This window comes from Plodia interpunctella, chromosome 20, assembly GCF_027563975.2.
Source record: "Plodia interpunctella isolate USDA-ARS_2022_Savannah chromosome 20, ilPloInte3.2, whole genome shotgun sequence".
In the NCBI taxonomy this organism is placed as follows: domain Eukaryota; kingdom Metazoa; phylum Arthropoda; class Insecta; order Lepidoptera; family Pyralidae; genus Plodia; species Plodia interpunctella.
Window position 1 is genome coordinate 6,140,142 of NC_071313.1, and position 21,169 is coordinate 6,161,310.

The window sequence follows — 21,169 nt, forward strand, 5'->3', positions numbered from 1 at the left end:
AACAAACTTATGGGACAATTACAACGAGTATACATGCATCAAATTACATTATAAATTAACATTAAAATAAAAATATTAGTAAGTAACCCATGTAAAAAATACCTAACGTATATAAATAATTAAAAACTTACGTTATATATTACTGTTGTAAATTTAACATTTTCCTTAATCTTACATTTTAGAATAATAATAATTGACAACATGTTACCTAAGCGCGTCACTTCGCACATTTATTATATTAAAATAAGCTTTAGTCTGTGAAGAAAAGGGATTATTAACGAAATACATTTTTTACCATAGCAATACCAACCAAATGGAATGGTCAAGATTCACTTTCTTTCTAAAATGTAAAAATCAATTCAAATTCGCCAATAAGACCGAAAAAAATGTCTAGTTATGTACATTTTGTTCAGGGAAAGTTTAATAAAACAAAATAGATAGCTTTATCAAATCAATAACCTAGATATCGTATTAAAAATCACATTTTTAAGTTTTGAGGTTATTCAGGGCTCGGAATAGTAGGTATATTATGATACAAGCAAGCATGCACATGGCCGTTATTTTATTACATACGAGACAGTACATTGGCGCGAGGCAAAGTCGAGCACTATAAAATGGCCAAGTATATTACGGATCAAAGAACGCGTGTGTGATACAATTGATCGACAAATAAGACAAAAATGTGTGATACGACATTCGACAAGTGTAACAAAAAGCCTCAAAACACTAGTTATGTAATATTACGAACAAGTGTTGAAAAATCACACAGTTCACAGAATCACTCTTCATCGAAAGCACATAAAGTCGAATATTTTTTTTTTTTGGTGTCTCGAAATCTGAATAAGCTTGAATGAAAATAATGGGTAAATTAATTTCTGCTTGACATAATTAGGTTAGATTACGTTAGAGCATGATAATAAAGTTTAAGTAACTTGAGATATAAAAAATACATTTCGGCGAAACGTGCTTTCGATAAAGATGATTCTGTGAACAGTGGACACCGGATCGTGTGTAGTGATGTGCCGCGAAGTTGGTAGTCGAAAATTTCACGGAAATTTTTTGAAGTAACACGTAATATATTCCTGACAGTTTTCGTGCATTCCCGAAAATTAAAGAACGCCACATCAACATCACTAGTCATCAACTTAGGGTGAGTTGAACCGTCAAATTTGACGTTAATTTTAACCGACACACCGCTAACGTTAAGTAAAAATGGCGTACTTAGCGTTAAAGTAAAAATTGACAGTGCAACCCATCCATAAAACTCAACAAGCCTAATTACGGTGAGGTTTAGAACTATGTACACAAATTCAACGTCTGGTCTTCACTTGAGGTCGTCTTCATCATCCTCTACGTATAAGAGGTCGTCCATTTTGGTCATAAATTTACTGTCTAGTTCGTCCTCTACTGGAACTGGGGAGTCCTGAAAGAAAATCGCCATTTCTATTAATGTTACGCTTGTACAGAGCGGACAAATATTTGTGATCAAATATTTTTGTCTGCTGTTCTGGATTCCTCGCGTTGCGGCCGGCAATGCCCCAAATGCGAGAAGTAAACAATTTTTCTGTTTTCACGCTTTATCTACACTTTTTCTATTGTTGTTCTTCTCTATTTTAAGTACTACATGTATGCAAAATTTGAGAGTGAGTATAGAAGGACATAGATGCTAAAAAAAGATCTGTTCCTAAGGAAAATTATTATGTTCATATTCATGCTTACCCGGCTATAACATTAGGTACCACAGACAAAACATTCAACAATCCTATTCATTACTGCTTTATTACTTCTATTTATCACCTCTATTAATGAAAATTTGATCAAAGTATTATTATTCAACGGAGTTCACTAGTGTGTATGCGTCTACTTAGCAGTAGACGCATTCGAATACCGCCATCTAGTAGCCTAGATGGCTTTAGGCGACTTGAATTAGCAATACACTCGATAAAGAGTTGAACTACAAGTTTTTTAAAGCACAATAGCGATTAACGCCAAGTCTGAGATTTTTTGATATTTGAATGGCCGCATTCAAACAAAAAATATATACAAAAATATATTCTATTGTATTGAAAATTCCTAGTTGAAACTACAGGGTGAATGAAAGAAAAAATGATTTTAGAGAATTTATTAAAAGCAAACAAGTGACAAACAAAGCTAGCATTAATAAATTGGTTATCATTCACAATTAGATTTTTTTAGTTAGCATGCGATTTATATTATTTTGTAATACAATGCTATAATTTGTTATATTTATTTTGTAAAAAGTAAGCGAAGTCGTCCACTTTTTTTTAAATTCTGATTATGTAAAAACATAATATAAACATGCAAATAACGAAGTCAAAGCCGATGCAACATTCCAAGTATATACTTTTTTTGTAAAAACGAATATGTCATTACCACTAAACAATTACTGAACAAGAATCAAATACTACTACCAATGTAAATTCTTTGAATTCATGCATAAAAAAAAAACATGCATTACAAAATATTGCTATAAAAATACAAATATATTTAGACAATCAAAATCATGACATTAGTATCAAATGTTCATATTATTATCAGAAATAAATACAATACTTCAAAAATCATACGATATACTGACATCACAAAAATAGACCGCCTCTACTTTTGGTTTTCAACGTTTTAAGTACAATTTTTCACGAAAATTATAACAAAAAGCTTGACATGCGCAGGCGAACCAACAAAAGCATATGAAAGCGTAACACTAACAACAAGTATTAGGAATGATAACACAGCCATTAGTGATTGACATACATAATTTCCCAAACGTAGACGTGCATATATCAAAACAATTATTTTAAATATCAACACTTTGAAATGTACACGAACATTGCATTTCTCCGAAACAATGCTTCAATTTAAAATAGAATTCTTATTCTCGTTGAGTGTATGTGTACATTTAAACATATCAATAACTGAAGCATTTTAAACCAGTACCTTTTGTTGGATAGCACGTTATGGCTAGATATGTTATTATAAACTACATTTATCATGGTAACATAAACATATTACTTTTACTATAAAAAATTATACCTGATAACATTAATTGCATTGTACCCATATATTTCCTGAGATGAAATGGTGACAAACAGACAAGCATTTCAAAGTTTTTTTTTTTTTTTCATTTTCTGAAAATTAAATCGATGGTTATATAGTTACTTTATTACGCATTTATAATCGAATCATAGTAATGAATCAATTAATTACTCAATAACACATGCATGGCACAAATCAGTCTTACCTTTCGATATGAAAATGAAAACGTCATAATATGACATATCAAAACTATAAAAAAGGCAAATACGTCATTAAAATTACAGAAATTAATTTTAGAACTTGGCAGATTTTTAACACGTGACAAATATTCTTATAGAAATATGTTCAACCAGTTTTATCAACATTGCAGTCAGCTGATAATTTAATTTAAAGTAATGTATTGTGTATTAATTTATAAATAAAATTCAGATATTTAAAATCTGTTTGTTGAAAATTTATAAATGTTAAAAATGTCACCAAGTCCCAAAGTAAGGGCACAATCACAGTTCAAGAGACACACTGTATGTTCGAAATTAAAGCTTGTGCAATGGTGATAAAGTTCATTTTGCGTTGTTAAGAGAAAGAGCGACGGGTGGGAGTCATGCTCCAATACTGGCCCCTGTCGAGACATTTGTAAGGGCTCTGCGGAGAAAATATTACAATTATTACCTACGCAAGCACTAAATTAACTTTTATTTTAAAAAATATTATATGAAAGACATGCAAACGACTGCACACATGCAACATGCAAACTAAAGCATACAGACACTATTCAAAGACTGATGACAATATAACACATTTCGGATTTTCAACCGATTCAAATTTAAAACCTACTTTTGTGTTTGGGCCTAGATATACCAATATTGTTTCTTCATTCAACACCAAATGCTGATATCCTTACCTAAATACCAACTAAAATAATAAATTTTGTTTTTGCTGTGATTTTACGACCGCTGCCGTAAACCGCTTTGGAAATACTATCATTGCCTATCAGCTATCAAGGTACATTCGAAGACACGTTACGCCGCTAGTAGTACAAACAGTATTTGAAGTCGTCAAATCCAACCAATCCACTTACGGTCCTGGTCCATGAGTCATTACCCGACCTCCTCATCCATAAGGAAGACAAGTGCCTCAACAGTGGAGATAGTAAACATCGACAAGAGCGACATGAATAGCTCCTATTATAGCGGGAACTACACGCCTTATGAAGAGAAAATATATCATCGATATATTTCGTATATACTGTTCCAGCGTCGCCGAGCCAACTGGCCATGTTGTCGCAGCCGAGGAGCGAGACAGCTGCACACACGATGACGTCAGCAACATATCCTGTAACTCACCGGAGCTACGGAGCTGGGGAAGGGCGCCAGCAGCACCAGCAGCACAGTCATGTTGTCGCAGCCGAGGAGCGAGACAGCTGCACACACGATGACGTCAGCAACATATCCTGTAACTCACCGGAGCTACGGAGCTGGGGAAGGGCGCCAGCAGCACCAGCAGCACAGTCATGTTGTCGCAGCCGAGGAGCGAGACAGCTGCACACACGATGACGTCAGCAACATATCCTGTAACTCACCGGAGCTACGGAGCTGGGGAAGGGCGCCAGCAGCACCAGCAGCACAGTCATGTTGTCGCAGCCGAGGAGCGAGACAGCTGCACACACGATGACGTCAGCAACATATCCTGTAACTCACCGGAGCTACGGAGCTGGGGAAGGGCGCCAGCAGCACCAGCAGCACAGTCATGTTGTCGCAGCCGAGGAGCGAGACAGCTGCACACACGATGACGTCAGCAACATATCCTGTAACTCACCGGAGCGACGGAGCTGGGGAAGGGCGCCAGCAGCACCAGCAGCACAGTCATGTTGTCGCAGCCGAGGCCGCCGCACGCGGAGTTGGGAGCGAGACAGCGCTGCATGAGGGCCTCGCACACCGCGTGGGGCTCCCAGCCGCTCAGCAAACGCACGCGGCAGAAGGATATCACCTCCTAAGCCGTTTTAGAGGGTTAAAACTCTTCACTATCCTAATTTTTATAAATGCGAAAGTAAGACTGTTTGTTCCTCTTCACGCACTATCTACTGGAGCGATTGTTATGAAATTTGGTACTCGGATGGAAAATAACCTGGAATAACACATAGGGCACTTTTTATCCCGAAATTCCCACGGGAGCGAAGCCCCGGGGCGCAGCTATTATAGTATAAATCAAAGTCGCTTCCCGCTGTCTGTCCCTATGTGTTTTGATCTTTAACTACGCAACGGATTCTGCTGAGGTTTTTTTAATAGATGGTGATTTAAGAGGAGATATTTTAGTGTCATAATGCATTGTCGTCTAAACTGTCAATTTGTACATTAAAACTATCAATAAAGATTAATTAGTCATATATTCGCACCTCGTTAGACAACACCTCCCAGATGCCGTCGCAGGCGATCACAATGAACTCCCAGTCGTCATTCAGCTGCCTCACTTGCACGTCGGGGAACGCTGCAATTTGTGACAAATATTTATAGTTTGCAGATTAGATAGTATGCCTTTATCCCTTACGTGATAGACACAGCCAAGGGCTGTGACCACACCATCTATCTACATGTGGGAATCCTCGTCGTTATACAGGTGACTTTTAATACATTAGCAATATTTGGTCTACATGCTCAGTCCATGATTCTGAACAACTTTTAATATGGAGGTAAATCCGAAATCGCGAAAATAAATCAGCTGTTCTATTAAAGGTTAAATACCTCAGTCAGTATAATCAGTTCGCTAGAGGGCGCTAGCTACTAATCATCATCCTGTATTACGCTCGTACTTAAAATAATTATTAAAATTGTTTAACGCATATTTTTGCAACAGTTAACAAGTTTATCCTTCGTGTTAGTCTTGAAACTTAGTGAACAGTGTATAAAAGTGACTGAGCATAACAAACTGTTAAAACATTAGTGTTTGGAAATCTGAGTGCCTGTGACTGCTTCTGGTGTTCTATTTAGGTGGTATCCACCAAATTTATTCAGTGAACGATAATCAACAGTGATCAATATAGAACTTACGTAATTTAATATTATTTGTGTTATCGTGGATAATTGATTTGTTTATTTTTGCAAGTCACCTATTGATTAGCTTATAAGAACTTTTATAACTACAACTAGATGGCACTACTAGCGTCGTGCTTAGCAAAGCACCCAGCACCTTGACGTCCGAGCTCGAGAACCTTTTTAACATTTGAGTGGTTTAATGTGCATCCGCTAGATGGCGCTATGAGTATCTAACCAATAGATGTCGCTACCATACCTTTTTACACTATCATTATAAATACGGCAAATATAATATTTTGTTACTATTTCGCGCAATTTTAATCTCCACAATCAGCATGGATTGTAAAGGTTGTCACAGACTAATTAACCACGATGATAATTATCTTGCCTGCTTCCTGTGTGAGGGAAAGTTTCATAGCGACTGTCTTAATATAAAACAAGATCACTTCCTCACACTCACCAATGAGTACCGCACCAGTTGGAGCTGCCCTACGTGTACAAACGTAACTAGACGCAAAGGATTTAATTTAAATACTCCAGTGAGACAACATCAAATTCCGGCGTCTGAAAGCACATTCGATACAATGGATGTCTCCTGTGAAATATTTGACAACGAAAAACCTTGTACCAGTGATAGATTTAGCTTACTCATGGAAACACTAAACCAGTGGCGTACTGACATTAACGCTAACATCTCAGCCATAAGAGATGATATACGTGTTAGTCTTGGTGAAATAAAATCCGAAATTAAATCTCTCAGACAGGATCACGCTTCACTCAAAACGACGGTCAGCTCTTTGGATGCAGAATTGAAATCCTTAAAATGTTCAGTCATATCCCAGTCTGAAGAGCAAAGTGATCTCACTAGACGTGTCGATGAACTGTCAAAAACCTCAGGCGAGCATACCAGCGCGGCTATCTCACAATTTGAGTTAAAGATTGACGCATTAGAGCAGCAAGCCAGACAATGCAATATTGAAATATGCAACGTACCAGAGCGTCGCAACGAGAACTTGATGGGCATTGTTGATGCCATCGGCGCTGTCGTCAAGGCCCAGGTTACTCAGCGAGATATTGTCTCCGTCCATCGCGTCCCACATGCCCAACAAGGAAGTAGCCAACCAAAAAATATTATTGTAAAATTCATGACACGGTTACAGCGAGATAACTTTTTAAGTAGCTTCCGTAAAGTAAAGTTATTAAAGACGGACAAACTTGGCATACCTGGAACTCCTACGACAATATTTATTAACGAACATCTGACTTTGAAACGAAAACAGTTATTTCGTAAATGCCGGGAAGCCGCCAGGGAACACCACTTCAAGTATGTGTGGATTAAAAACGGAACAATACTTCTGCGGGAGAAGGACGACAGTCCAGCTCTTGCGGTCCGAGGCGAAGGCGATCTCGCGAGGATTTTTTCAACAAATAATGTTCAATCAACATAAAAATATGGTTGTTCTTTCATTTTGCTTATTATTAATTTTATTTTTAACTTTTACTTTTATTATTTTCCATAATATAGCGCAATATTCATATAGTAAAATTATGTATCTGTTTGCAGACAATATATTTAAAAAAAATTGTTCGTTATGAAATTTTTCTTTTTTAAATAATTTTACCACAGTTATTAACTTTTGCTTTTTTTATTATTTAACAATATACATAAGTTACCGTGTTAAAACCTCATACTTACAAGTCATATGCATGGACATTCATATGCTTTTTATATTCAACATTACCTGTATATCACTCTTGTGTAATCTTTCTCTAAACTATAAATATAACTCAAAGGCACAGCATACCTTTTATTTACTACTTTTTAACATATACGAAAATATTGTAGTACAATCTGATTATGGATAGCTCAGTTCAAAGTAATAATAATTTGTCTATTTACTACCAGAACTGTGGAGGTTTTCGTACTAAGCTTTACACGCTTTATATGAATATTCTATCTAACTCTTACGATGTCATAATACTCACTGAAACTTGGTTGACGCCCGACATTGACAGTAACGAATTCATAGACCAACGATATACTGTGTTCCGACTGGACCGAGATCGTGTTGCTACGGGTAAAAATGATGGTGGCGGGGTGCTAGTGGCTGTACTTCGGAGTCTCAGACCCACACTATCATATTCATCTGCCATGGATCCGTCCCAACCTAGTAGGATTGAACACATTATAATAGAAATACCTAGTCTCAACAAAGCAAAAAAACATATGATTAGTGCATCATATATACCGCCTCAAACCCCAACGGATATGTATGAGACCCACTTTGATATATTGGAGAAAATTCTTATAACGTCGGACATTGATAGCTATTTTATAGTAGGAGACTACAATATGCCCGACATCAAATGGACTTCAAATTCCTTGCCTGGTTCTATTAGTGGAGTTCCTGTTGCGTTTAATCCTGAAGGCTCAACCGCAAAGTGTTTGCTGCTTATTAATCTCTTATCAGTGCTCGAAGCCTCACAGTACAATGGTTATTTAAATGAACTTGGCAGAATCCTAGATCTATTTCTGTCTAATGTTCCGACGTTTCTACAAAGTGTTAACCCCCTCTTAACAGCCCAATCTCACCACCCCCCATTTGTTGCCCACTGTAATGTTAGTCACGCAGTACAATCTTTGAAAAGACGACCCAGGACCAAATATAATTTTTATAAGGCAAATTACGAATTAATTAATTCAGCTATTCAGAGTACTGATTGGAATAATTTGCTGGGTCATCTTCCTTCAGAAATGGCCCTTGAAGTTTTTATGAATACCCTAGATAACATAATAAAAGACCACACCCCACTGTCTACTTCCAAATTCAGTTCTTATCCCGTTTGGTTTTCTCATAGGTTGATCAGATTATGTAAAATGAAAGAAAAAGCCTGGGTGAGGTGGAAAAAATTTAAAAATCAGAAGGACTACGAATTATTCTCACAATGTAGAAAGGAGTTCAAAGCCAAGTGTGACGAGTGCTATAGTAAATACATAAACTCAGTTGAAGATAATATAAATAATAATGTGAAAAGTTTTTGGACGTATATAACCAATCGCAAATCTAAATCTAATATACCTTCTACAATGCAATACAATAGTGCAAAATCTAATGACCCGGAAATTATATGTAATATGTTTTCTGACTTTTTTCAATCTGTTTTCGAATCTTCTTCACCCAGACTTAAAGAGTGGCAGCCTCCTGATCATTTCAGTAATGACGATATTCTCTTAACCAATCTTCGGCTAAGTGAAACTGATATCTTGAAAGAGTTGCAGTCATTGGATACTTCAAAAGGTCCTGGACCGGATGGCCTTCCACCACTGTTATTTAATAGAACTGCTAAATTTATTTGCCGGCCCCTATGCATAATCTACAATAAGTGTTTAGACGAGGGAGTATTCCCTGAATTGTGGAAACGTGCTAACATAACTCCTATCCACAAAAGTGGCCCTAAACATGTCTGTGAGAATTACAGACCTATCTCCATCTTATGCACACTAGCGAAATTGTTTGAACGGCTGGTTCACAATATAGTCTACCCAATTTTACATAAAGCCATAATCCAGGAGCAGCACGGTTTTGTCAAACAAAGATCTACTGTATCAAATTTAACTGTTTTTACTAATTTTCTTTTTGAACAAATGGATCGTGGCGTACAGGTTGATGTGGGTTACACGGATTTCAAAAAAGCTTTTGACAAAGTTGACCATGAACTGCTTTTAAACAGGATAGCTTACAATGGAATCCGTGGAAATTTGCTACGTTGGTTTGAATCGTATATCTCTAATAGGTCTCAAAGCGTTGTCGTCAACGGATATCAATCCAAGAGAGTTTTGATCACCTCCGGGGTCCCTCAGGGATCGATATTGGGGCCTTTGTTATTCATAATTTTTATTAATGATATAAAACAATGCTTTCATCACTCTAACTTTCTACTATACGCAGATGACCTCAAAGTTTTCAAGGCAGTTAACAGTATAAATGACTGTCTCGAGTTACAACAAGATCTTGATAGGCTCTCTATCTATTGTCATAATAGCAAATTACAGTTGAGCATCAGTAAGTGTAATACAATAACATTTACAAAAAAACTAAATAAAATAGCGTTTATTTATAAATTGAATGACACAGCCCTAACTAAGGTGTCGACCGTGAGGGACCTGGGTGTTCATTTGGACTCTAAACTATGTTTGGATAGACACGTAGAAAACATTGTAAATAATGCTTTCAAAATGTATGGCTTCGTTCTTCGTTCCACTACGGAATTCAAACGAACCTCCACATATCTGTATCTGTATAAAACTCTTATTCGCTCCCAACTAGAATATGCTGTGCCCATATGGAATCCATATTACAACAAATATGTTGATGCTATTGAAAGATTGCAGAAGAAGTTCTTAAATGCCATGCATTACAGGCTATTCAAGCGCTACCTTCCCTATCCTTTGTTACTTAATAAATACAACATGCTCACACTTAGTGATAGACGGAGGTACCTTGAAGCTTGTACCCTACATAAAATAGTAAATAACCTTTTTGACTGTAACGAAATTGTGAATAAATTGCGCTATATTGTACCTAGGAATGCTATTACGAGGAAGGTTCGCTCTCGTCCCCTGTTTGCAATTAATACATGTCGCACTAACAGTGGACTAAGAGCCCCCCTTCGTCGCATGATGGAATCGTATAATAATAACTTTGTAGATATAGATGTTCTTGCATGCAGTTTATCTAAATTTAAAAATCTAATCTTTAAAAGATTAACTCTTTTGTAATTCTCTCTCACTTAGTAATTGTAATAATTGTTTTCTTTTGTTTGTTTAATCTTCTATTACCATTACTATTTCTTTTTCTTTTTTAATTATTAATGTAACTATTTAATTAAACACACTTTTATATTTTTAGTTAGCAGCCCACACTATAATTGTTAAGCTGAGAATAACGTTGTGGGCTACATTATCATTAACTCTTTGTATTATTACTATTTATAAGTACACATAATGTAGCTGTTAGTTATTCCCAATAAATAAATAAATAAATAAATAAATAAATAAATAAATAAATACCTAACTTGTGGAAAAATTATGGATCAGCTGATTTTCTTTTTCGAGATTTCAAGGTTGCTTCCATACGAAAAGTTGTTCCATGGACTGAGCATGTAGATAAAATAATGCCAATGTATAAAAAAATCACCCTGTATAATATAAAAAGAGGTCGACACGTACGTCTGTATGTGCAGCGATAAACTACCAGTTGGAATTTGGTACGGTTTTCACCAATAGATAGCGGGATCCTGAAGAAGATTTAGATGTATGATTAATCATGGTTGGCCTGGCCAACTGTGATAGTGGCGGTCACAACAGACACTCTCCCTAAGATGGGTGACTAAAAATGTATCTTGAGCTCCTACGTGTTTCAGAAGGCACGTTACGCGGTTGTTCCCAGTTGTATTTGCAGTCGTTAAAACCCGCCAATCCACAATAAGCCCACATGGTGCGTCATGGCCCATACTCTTTATCCATTCATAAGGAAGGCCTATGCCCCAGCAGGAGGGACGATTAAATGGCTGTCGATAATGTTGATGATGAAGTGTTTCATCAGTGACGATATGTTCCTGTGGCAACAGCCTGTTCCTCTTAAAGACGTAGTCCTCCAGAACACGTGACAATGCTAGGTTGCCGTTGACACAGTTGAACTGCACCCAGCCGATAGTGATGCAGCGAAGTTGCCAATTTGTCCTCATTTTGAAGCATCAATAACCTAGTGCCTTCAAAGGCCAAATAGTCATCTTCATATGGAATTTGCCCAAAAGAGTTTTGGTCAAAAAAGTACCATACTTTATGGACCGTTTAGTCATGATTTTGAAGCATCAATAACCTAGTGCCTTCAAAGGCCAAATAGTCATCTTCATATGGAATTTGCCCAAAAAAGTTTTGGTCAAAAAAGTACCATACTTTATGGACCGTTCAGTCATGGTTGAAGGATTTCTCCCCTTATTCCTTTGGTACCTGGAGTATGAGGCTGAAGAATAAGGCTGTAAAGTAGATGATGAAGTGTCTCACCAGTGACGATCTGCTCCTGCGGCGACAGCCTGTAGTTCCTCTTGAAGACGTAGTCCCCCAGAGCGCGGGACAAGGCCAGGTTGCCGTTGACACGGTTGAGCTGCACCCAGCCGCCACCCGCCGTGATACGACGCAGTTCTTCTTCATTGTTCGGCTTGTGGTCGTACGAGAGTGGTTCAACCTGGAATTGAATAAAAAAATCAAAATATTCTTTCCTAGCTTTTGCCCGTTGCTTATTTATTTTTTCTCATAACTAGTGTCAATATGTTGGGTTGGAGCGTTTTGAGCAGCGATGCAACCTATACCAGATTTTATGTGACCATCCACTATACAACTGTGAAATCTGCCTCATATTCCATCCAGTGCGTGATGACAAACATACAGACCTTAATTTTACAAAAAATAGTTTTTAGACCCCAACATAATTATTATTTTTTGATGATATCCGTTTTTTTTTTTTTTATTTTGATTTTTGATTTCACATGCCAGCCTTCAAGCTTCTTAGTTTCTTAGGTTTAAACTTGCATTGCTTGCAAAGGGAGAAGTGTAGTTCCGCTCCTTCTCCCTGCCCGTACCTCGCTACGACCATGATACATACCGTTCCCCTAACGCTGGCTATGGCGCGGGAATCCCCGACATTGGCACAATAGAGTGTGTTGTCTTTGATGAGCACAGCCACTGCAGTGCTGCCAGCAACCTTCTCCTGCAGCATGTCCTCCTCGAGCATCGCCTGGTCCAGGTCGAGGAAACCCTGAAACAATGGCAGAAGCGATTGATATTGGTCTCAGTACGGAACGATTTATTCATCTCAACTAATATTATAAATGCCAAAGTCAGTTCGATTGTTTATTTGTATTTTGTTATCTTTTCAAGCATTATCTACTTAACCAATCTTCTTGAAATTTGGCATACGTGTAGTTTGAAGTGCGGAGAATGACACAATAACTTATTCCCGGAAAAATAATTGTTCCGGCAGCCGCAGCTCCGCCCACGTGCTACACCCACGGCAATCTAGTAAATAAATTTAAATTTAGACCAAATCACACCCATTGATAATACCTAGATATAATCTAAACATTAATTACGAAACGTGACGTTATTAGTAACCAAATAAAAACTTATAAAAATCTTAACACATTATACCTTGACTGTCAAGCGCTAAATATAGCCAAATTAATTGCGTGTATAAAAATAGTTCGCACGTAAACGAAACACGTGAAAGTAGTGATGCCTATCGATACAATATCGAAACTTGTAGCTAAAGCAATAGTATCGATAGGCAATCCCCTCCGGAACGATCGGTCTATTTTTCTCATCAGTCTACGTGTCCACTTGACTACTTTACGGTCGGTTTACATACATATTTGAGTTTGTTGTAGTACCGATAGCTTTAGGCTATCGATATCCATAGTCCAAAATAAATGTTAGTATTGAAAATAATATTATCGAGTTTTGTTATCTAACAAAATTACCGATTATGCAATAGACAAACATCATTGCTAGGATTTCCTCGTTATTTCAGTCGGTATATATGATTTTATTGATACTAAAAATTAAAAAAATATCGACACTACGACAACACTTCGCAAAAGTCAAGTTCATAATTAGTTTCCGCTTCACTGAGTTATTACAAGAATGTGTTATGAACTTGACCCGAATAATTTGCATTTTCATTATTATCAAGTTGCTAACGACATTTTAAGTTGGAATTTCTTTAAGTTTCAAGGAAAGACTTGACGGTGTGATGTCATCTTTAATGTGATAAAGATAAAACGTTATAAAAGGAGTAGACTATTGCTTAAAATTAATTAATAAAAAATAGTAGGTGATATCACCCAGATGCAGAACAGATTAAACCAAATTAACGGTCAAGTGTTCGTAAACGCCTTGTTAACCAAATTTTATTATTCTATCTCAACGGGACAGGTTCCTACATGTTTTGATTCCTCTGTGAAATCGTAAAATATGGGACACAAACCTTTTCATAGTGTTGACTTATGATTTTTAGCAACTGAATGTGACCGTACACCTATCTATTTCAAATACCGGATACAACTAAAGAAATAAATAAATATATTAGGACAAATCACACAGATTGAGCCCCAAAGTAAGTTCGAAACTTGCGTTGTGGGATACTATATTTTATAACAATACATATATAGATAAACATCCAAGACCTGGGCCAAACAGAAAAATATCATTTTCCATCATGACCCAAACGGGGATCGAATCCGGGACCTCACGTTTCAGAGGCAAGCATTTTACTACTGCGCCACCGAGGTCGTCAAAAACAGGATAACCTCAGGCGTTCCTGAGAGACAAAGGACAGATATACGGATAGACGAGCCATGAAATGATCCTGTGGGTTCACTCACACGGTTCACGTTTTTCTCTTTGGAGAAAAGAACACAAAATAATCAGATTACACTTTTTTTAGATTTCGTTTTGGTTTTTTTGTATTACAGATTAATACACGTGTGTTATTTAAACCGATATTTCCACGGTACAGGCCAACAGTTTTTAATTTGTACATGTTTCATCCTCATTCTGGCGCAGTCAATTAAAAAGGTACCTACTTGAATTTTATTCCACAATACACAAGAATTTTGCGTGAAAATATGTTGTCAATGTCACTGCGGTAAAAAGTAACATTTGTGATGTTAGTACAAAGTTTAAATTCTTTGCAAATAACACATTACGCTAGAAACTAATCTTATATTTTTGAAAAACTAACTCAACATCAGATTCAAAAATCTCAATCCCATAGCCCTTTCCCTTGATCGACTCTAACACTCGCGGAGATGCAGCTGACACACTAATTACTACCACTCCCACACTAACACGAGAAATATACAAATATTCTATTGAAATAGCTATCAAAATAGCCTAGTTTCCCGCCTTACTTGATTATGAAGTGATAATTACAGATAACGCTTAGGAAATGTCAATAAAAATGCTTGTACGAAAAAGAAAACGCTGTCTACTTGTATGTAACAAAAAGTTACCTGTTTAAGCGCTTCCTCGATGTTGCCCAAGTGGTACTCCGGCCGGGCGGTTATAAACTTGTGCAAATGCTTGCCGGCGTACTCCGCTATATTTGATCCTAGAAGATCAATAATAAAAATGTTACATAATACTTAATAGATTTTTTTTTATTTCTGTGCAAGCAAACAGGCATGCGGCCCACTTGATAGTAAGTGGGCGCTGCAACACTAGGAGTATCACAATTTGTAATCTCTGGACAGCAGCAGTTTAGGCTGTGTGTTTTAGATTGAGTTGATACATTGACTTTTGGTGAAATAAAAAATACCAAATTTTGAAAAAGTGGATTTCATGCGACTAAACAGGTTGGACCTACATCCCCACGCAAGTCTCAAATGACTGTCAACAAGCCTTGTATTACGACATATAATAATAATATTCTAGCAACAAAATCATACCACCATGTCCATCGTAGACAGCAAAGAATGCTGTTCCTGGGTCATCCGGGAGTGACAGTATATGTGTGTGGGAATCGTCCATCGACACCCTCCAGCCCTGCATGCAGGAGGAGCCCACGAGGTACCGGTTGTCCTGGCATGTTGATGACTGCTTCTCTGTCACCGGCTCCGATAGGGTCTGGCCCATCACTCTGGAACAAAAGTTATCCTCTTGTATTTAAATAAAATAAATATATTAGGGTAAATCACACAGATTCAGCTAGCCCCAAAGTAAGTTATTTTTCTCTTCCCTCATGCTCATCTTAACTTGGGGCGAAAATACATTTTTTGTATGTTTGTAACGGAATCTTTGCATTAACTTTCGAACTGTTGGTGTGATTTTGATGAAATTTGAAATGTATGTAGGATCTGTCTAAAATTTTTAAGTTCATGGTCCAACTAAATCGGTTAAGTTATTATTGTGTCCGTGAGGTCTAAGTTCGTGGCGGAACAAATAGTTAATTATAAAAGTACCAGTTTTACAAAATACCTAAATGGTAAAATATGAAACATATACACATACATCCTTACAAATTTTCACATTTATAATATAAATTTATAATATTAGTAGGGTGAAGTGAATCTAGTACCTTGAGTAGGTATAGAGTATGACCCAACCATTTAAGATATGTTACAAATTTATTAACACTTAAAAAAAGTGCTTTTTCATATACATTAAAGTGGATGTTACTGACAACTACTTTTTAAATGTATTAATTTTAAAATTAACTTAAAGGGATCCACTTTATATAAAATAGGTGTTTTGTTCCATCTTATATATGTAAATGTTTATATTATTATTAGAGGCTGTGCTGTGTTAATATCTTCTGTCCTCCTCTCTCACTACACAAAGGTAGGCTGGAAGAGATTGCTTAGCAATCCGCCCGCCATTAGTTCAATGTAACATTGTTACTCTTTTGTACTGTTGTTATTTTTATAGAGAATAAAGATATTTTGAATTGTATTTACTTTTATTCTTTTTGTTTCCTTAATTTGGGTACATCTCTGCATGCCAAGTAGGCTGTACTCTCAATAGATTTAATTAATATATATTTAATTACTCTCAATAGATTTCCCTTTTGTGTTAGTTTAACCAAATCCAATTAACTATAGCCCTAATAAAGTGTAAGTGATTTTTTTTAATGAAAATAGCCAGCCCTTAAATATCAAAAAGTAATACCTATGTTTTTTATTTGATAATGAATATCTATTTGCTAAGTAAAGATATAAAATAATGGTTTAAGTCTAATTTACAATTTTCTAATAACACCATTAATAAGACCTTCATTACTACTCAAAAGATTATTTTGTGATTTACATGCATATTACACATCTTGAACTTTTACAATAAAAGAAAATGATAAATATATGTGGCCTTATAAGGGTTCAGCTTCAGGATAGTATAATACGAAGTATGCAATTAAAACCAATTTTACAGCTTTTTCTGTTGAAAGTCAGACACAAGCATGCTTACTTTCAACAGTTGATCTATTATTATTGAAAAAAAAATTACTATAACTAATACTGTAGGTAAATGGGGAATTGTGTTAATTATTAAACTATAGGTCAAACTTCAATAAGTATATTAGAAAAAATATATCAATGACTAATACCCTGATGTCATGGTGAATTTTTCAAAAACACCATTTTGCAACATCATTGTCTTTAAATGAAAACATTTAACGAGTAAACGAACTCATATATTAAAAGAGCTTCAATAACTGTTATCATAAATAAACATTTTTATCACTATTAATTAATATAAAAACAACATTACAAGCAAAATAGGTAGTAGTTACCAGTCGTACCTGATTTGTTTTTCCTAAACGATATCCCGATATTGTAATATATTTAAAAGATAGTATTTCCACTAATCCTATCTTATAATTTAATAAACACAAAATCAACGCTACCGCTCGAAATTATAAATTTTCCGATTGAATTAACTTCGCAAGACAAAATGCGTAAATATCAAACAAACGCCAAACTGACAGAACTGAACTGACTGACAAAATATGTCAAGTCTTTAAACCATAGACATTTTTTTAATTTAATTTATCCATACGGAAAGGCAATGGGAAATAGGGCCCATACAGCCATCGTCTCTAGTTTTGAACTATAGACCCAGCAGAAGACGGGACTACGAGTAAGTAAATTACTGTTTATTCAAGCAAGAATTGTCTTTCGTTGAATATTATATCCATTATAATTAAACTATGTACTTACACCTAATTATATTTCGTTTATTAAAAATAAATTATTCCTTTTTGTACTTTTGTTGATACAGAAAAGAAGCAAAGAATGTACAGAACATATACCATAAATCGGAATTTTTTAATGTGGTTTACCGGATTTATTACAGATCCTTAAGTAACAAACTTCTTGGATCAAGATAAAACGCGCCTGCGTTAAAAATGAAGCAAAGTTAATCAAAGAAGTTTTGTTTCATTTCAAACTCAGACTTTAAGTCATTTTTGCCTACCCACTTAAAATTTTCTATTTAAATGCAACTTACCTGCGTAAGTAGGACATTCTTAGCGTAAATAGTAATAATTGAGTTGAAGTTTTCTTCCATGCTGCTCTGAGAGAAAAGAAAAACATACAATGTGCCAACTACTTCCCTCTAGCATACAGGCATTCATAACTATATTTTAAAGATGTGTTCTGGGTGCAAAATCGTTCTAAATTTCCATTTCATTCATTTGGTTCCGTTCTTCCTTTACCACGATGTTTTTTAATTATTACTTTTTATGTAAATGCGTCTCACTCAAGTAGGCCTCATTTCGTGCCTGCCACTGTGCGGGCCACACAGTGGCAGGCACCATCATACCCCACCACCACACAGTATGACCCTACGCACTATAGACTGAGTAAACATACACCATGAACCATATAAGTTACATTTTTTTTAAGAAGTAGGCTTACTTGTTCTGGTATATACCTATAATATAAATGGTATGAATTTGTAACAGATACCATTGGTCTAACAGACAAACATTGCTATAAGAACACAGACCTTATCAATTTCGACGCACTAAACATGGCTGCGATGACGTACGAACTGTGTTTTCATTGAAAAATGTTGTTAAATTATAATGTAAACATCAATTTACATAAAAAATACCAAAATAAAATAAACAAATAGGCAACAGGCCGTTCACTTTGCCAATAATTTTGACATTAACACATTTTATTTAATGACTTACCTATCAACTAAAGAAACAATGTTTTTTTTTTACTTTATGAATAAAACTACTAAGGTTTAGTTCCCAAAAAGGTCGTGATATTTTATTATAAAAAAAAATCCAAATCAATACTTAGGCACCAATAAAACTTTTCCACAGCTGACCAATTCCATGGAATTAGTAAATACCATGGAATTAATAAGTACTTCGTACAATCAGAGTACCAACTAATTCCATTGTAGGTACTCCGTGGAGTAGCACAGACAGTTGGCTGGACGCAGAAAGTTGTTATATAATATTATATAATCCATAGGAAGCGAGAGGAATTCTCAAAATTCCCAAGGAACTGAAAAAAATTACGCGCGATTCAAATCGCTCACAAAATGACGCTTCAAATTTGATTACAATTTTTCTATTTTTTCCGTTGGACATTCTTGAAGAATTATATATATTTATATACCTAGGTATTTATATATATTTATATATATATTTATATACCTAGGTAAAATTCTATATGTCCAATGTCATTTAATTAATAGTTTATATACCTACGTATATACGTAGGTATATAAACTATTAATTAAATGAACTACCTACTAACTTATAAATAAATTAACATACTTGACCATAAATAATGTTTTTCTGCTGACCGCGCTAGCTGATGCTCAGTAATTTTTGTTGCATCATCAAAGCGGCCATAGGCTTATATAATAAATCTTCTGGCTGAGGCAATATCACAGTAGGATGACAGGAACGATGCGAAAACGAAGCGAAAACATGTTTTTATTTGAAGGTCAACTAGGGATTGTAATTTTCTGGATCTACATATAGTCCAGAATACTACCTTTATATGTACAATCCTTTTTTTTTTGCTTTCTCCTGTCCCTTCACCTACCGCTACCGCAGCACTTTACTGTTCCTGTCTAATAGTTACATACACTGTACCTAATTTTGCAAACAGGGTGTAACGAAACAAGATGAGATGCTTCATTTCATAGCTATCTATGAAACCTGGAAAGTCTTATTTCTTAGCGAAACAAAAAAAAATCGAGATTATGCCAAACTATAAAGAATTGTATTATGCCGGCTCCACACTGTCGTCGAACGATTTGCCAAACTTTGGCGCATCCGGTATACATTAATGTTTTTTCACTGCGGTGAATAAAAATACACATACTAACTACGCAATGTTCGCGCATTCACGTCGGCGTGTGTCTGAGTTCGGCGACAGTGTGGAGCTGGCATTAGAAAGTGTTACATATAGTTTTTTTTTAATACAATTGTCTTAAGAAATTTCAGAAAAAAATACATTTTAGGTAGTTTTCTGTTTGTAGGATTAAAGTTTTAAGCACGTTTTAAGAATCAAAAGGCGTTGATCTGATATACAAAACCAGGTGGTGTCATGTGTAAATAAGCTTCCGAGCTTATCTTATCAATATGTCAATAAAAAAAAATACACTCTTCAGTGCGAATTTTTCCAAAAACGAACGTGCAAAAGTCACAATAAGTAAACGAAGTTTATTAATTTCATACCATAGATAAAATAAATATGACACATACCCAAAGTACCTACCTATAAACTGACATTTTAATTATTGTCCCGATATTTATAGTAGTTATGTGTGGTATGGCGTAGTTAGATATATATATATATATCATTATGTATGATGATAGATTTGTTCTGGTGGAATCTTGCAAGTCAATGATTGAAATGAAATTTCGTAGGTATATAAGATTAGTTTGGCTGACTAGGTATGCATTGTTTTGATATGCATGACCTGATGGTGCACCCAGGATCGGCTCCCGACGAGGGAATTCATCAACTTCACAGATTAAAACTTTCAGTATCATCGGTTAATAGCGCGGTTATGTAATTTTACACATGGTTTTAGTTTTTTATAAAAGAATATTCCATTGGAGTTCAAATTACTCGCTGTACAGTCGACAGCATATCAAGTTACCCAGTACGGACTTCTATACCCTGGCAATAACGGCGAATTTACATTTTTTTTTTGTTTATACGAACTGATGCACGCTGCTCCGCCCTCAGCGAAAATAAATACCTATCTCTCTCTAGGTTTCCAACGACCTATCTCCACATCAAAAAACACTTTAATCGCTCCGTTTTCACTAAAAGAAGGACAAACAAACACACTTTCATATATATTCGTATGGAAGTATGGATTTGGAATATTAATTGCATAGAGCATAATAATTTGAATATCCTGCTGACTGTACACGTATATCAGTTACAATACTCATTTTCGCGCTTAGAAAGCATAGTTTTTCGCGCTATTTCCCCCACTGCGTTATGTTTATATTAGAATCAATATCTTAACAGTTTTGAGTTTCAAG

At 35.7% G+C, this 21,169-nt stretch overlaps 2 protein-coding genes across 4 annotated transcripts; one reads left to right on the plus strand and one right to left on the minus strand.

The window, feature by feature from the left end:
• LOC128678751 (probable protein phosphatase 2C T23F11.1) lies at window positions 1-18,817 on the minus strand. 3 transcript variants are annotated; one of them, XM_053760518.2, is made up of 8 exons: window positions 18,646-18,817; window positions 15,591-15,781; window positions 15,156-15,253; window positions 12,749-12,901; window positions 12,151-12,331; window positions 5,447-5,538; window positions 4,870-5,043; window positions 1-1,423 (listed from the first exon to the last, which is right to left on the minus strand). In XM_053760518.2, exons 1-8 carry the CDS (start codon window positions 18,669-18,671, stop codon window positions 1,325-1,327), a joined length of 1,014 nt encoding a protein of 337 aa, XP_053616493.1. In that variant the 5' UTR covers window positions 18,672-18,817; the 3' UTR covers window positions 1-1,324. The 3 variants fall into 3 exon arrangements, with proteins under 3 accessions (XP_053616493.1, XP_053616495.1, XP_053616496.1); XM_053760520.1 differs by lacking the exon at window positions 18,646-18,817 and adding an exon at window positions 17,438-17,625; XM_053760521.2 differs by lacking the exon at window positions 1-1,423 and adding an exon at window positions 1,551-3,696.
• LOC128678750 (uncharacterized) lies at window positions 5,819-11,125 on the plus strand. The gene has a single exon (XM_064436615.1). It carries the CDS (start codon window positions 6,419-6,421, stop codon window positions 7,529-7,531), a length of 1,113 nt encoding a protein of 370 aa, XP_064292685.1. The 5' UTR covers window positions 5,819-6,418; the 3' UTR covers window positions 7,532-11,125.
• Window positions 18,818-21,169: the final 2,352 nt, after the last annotated feature.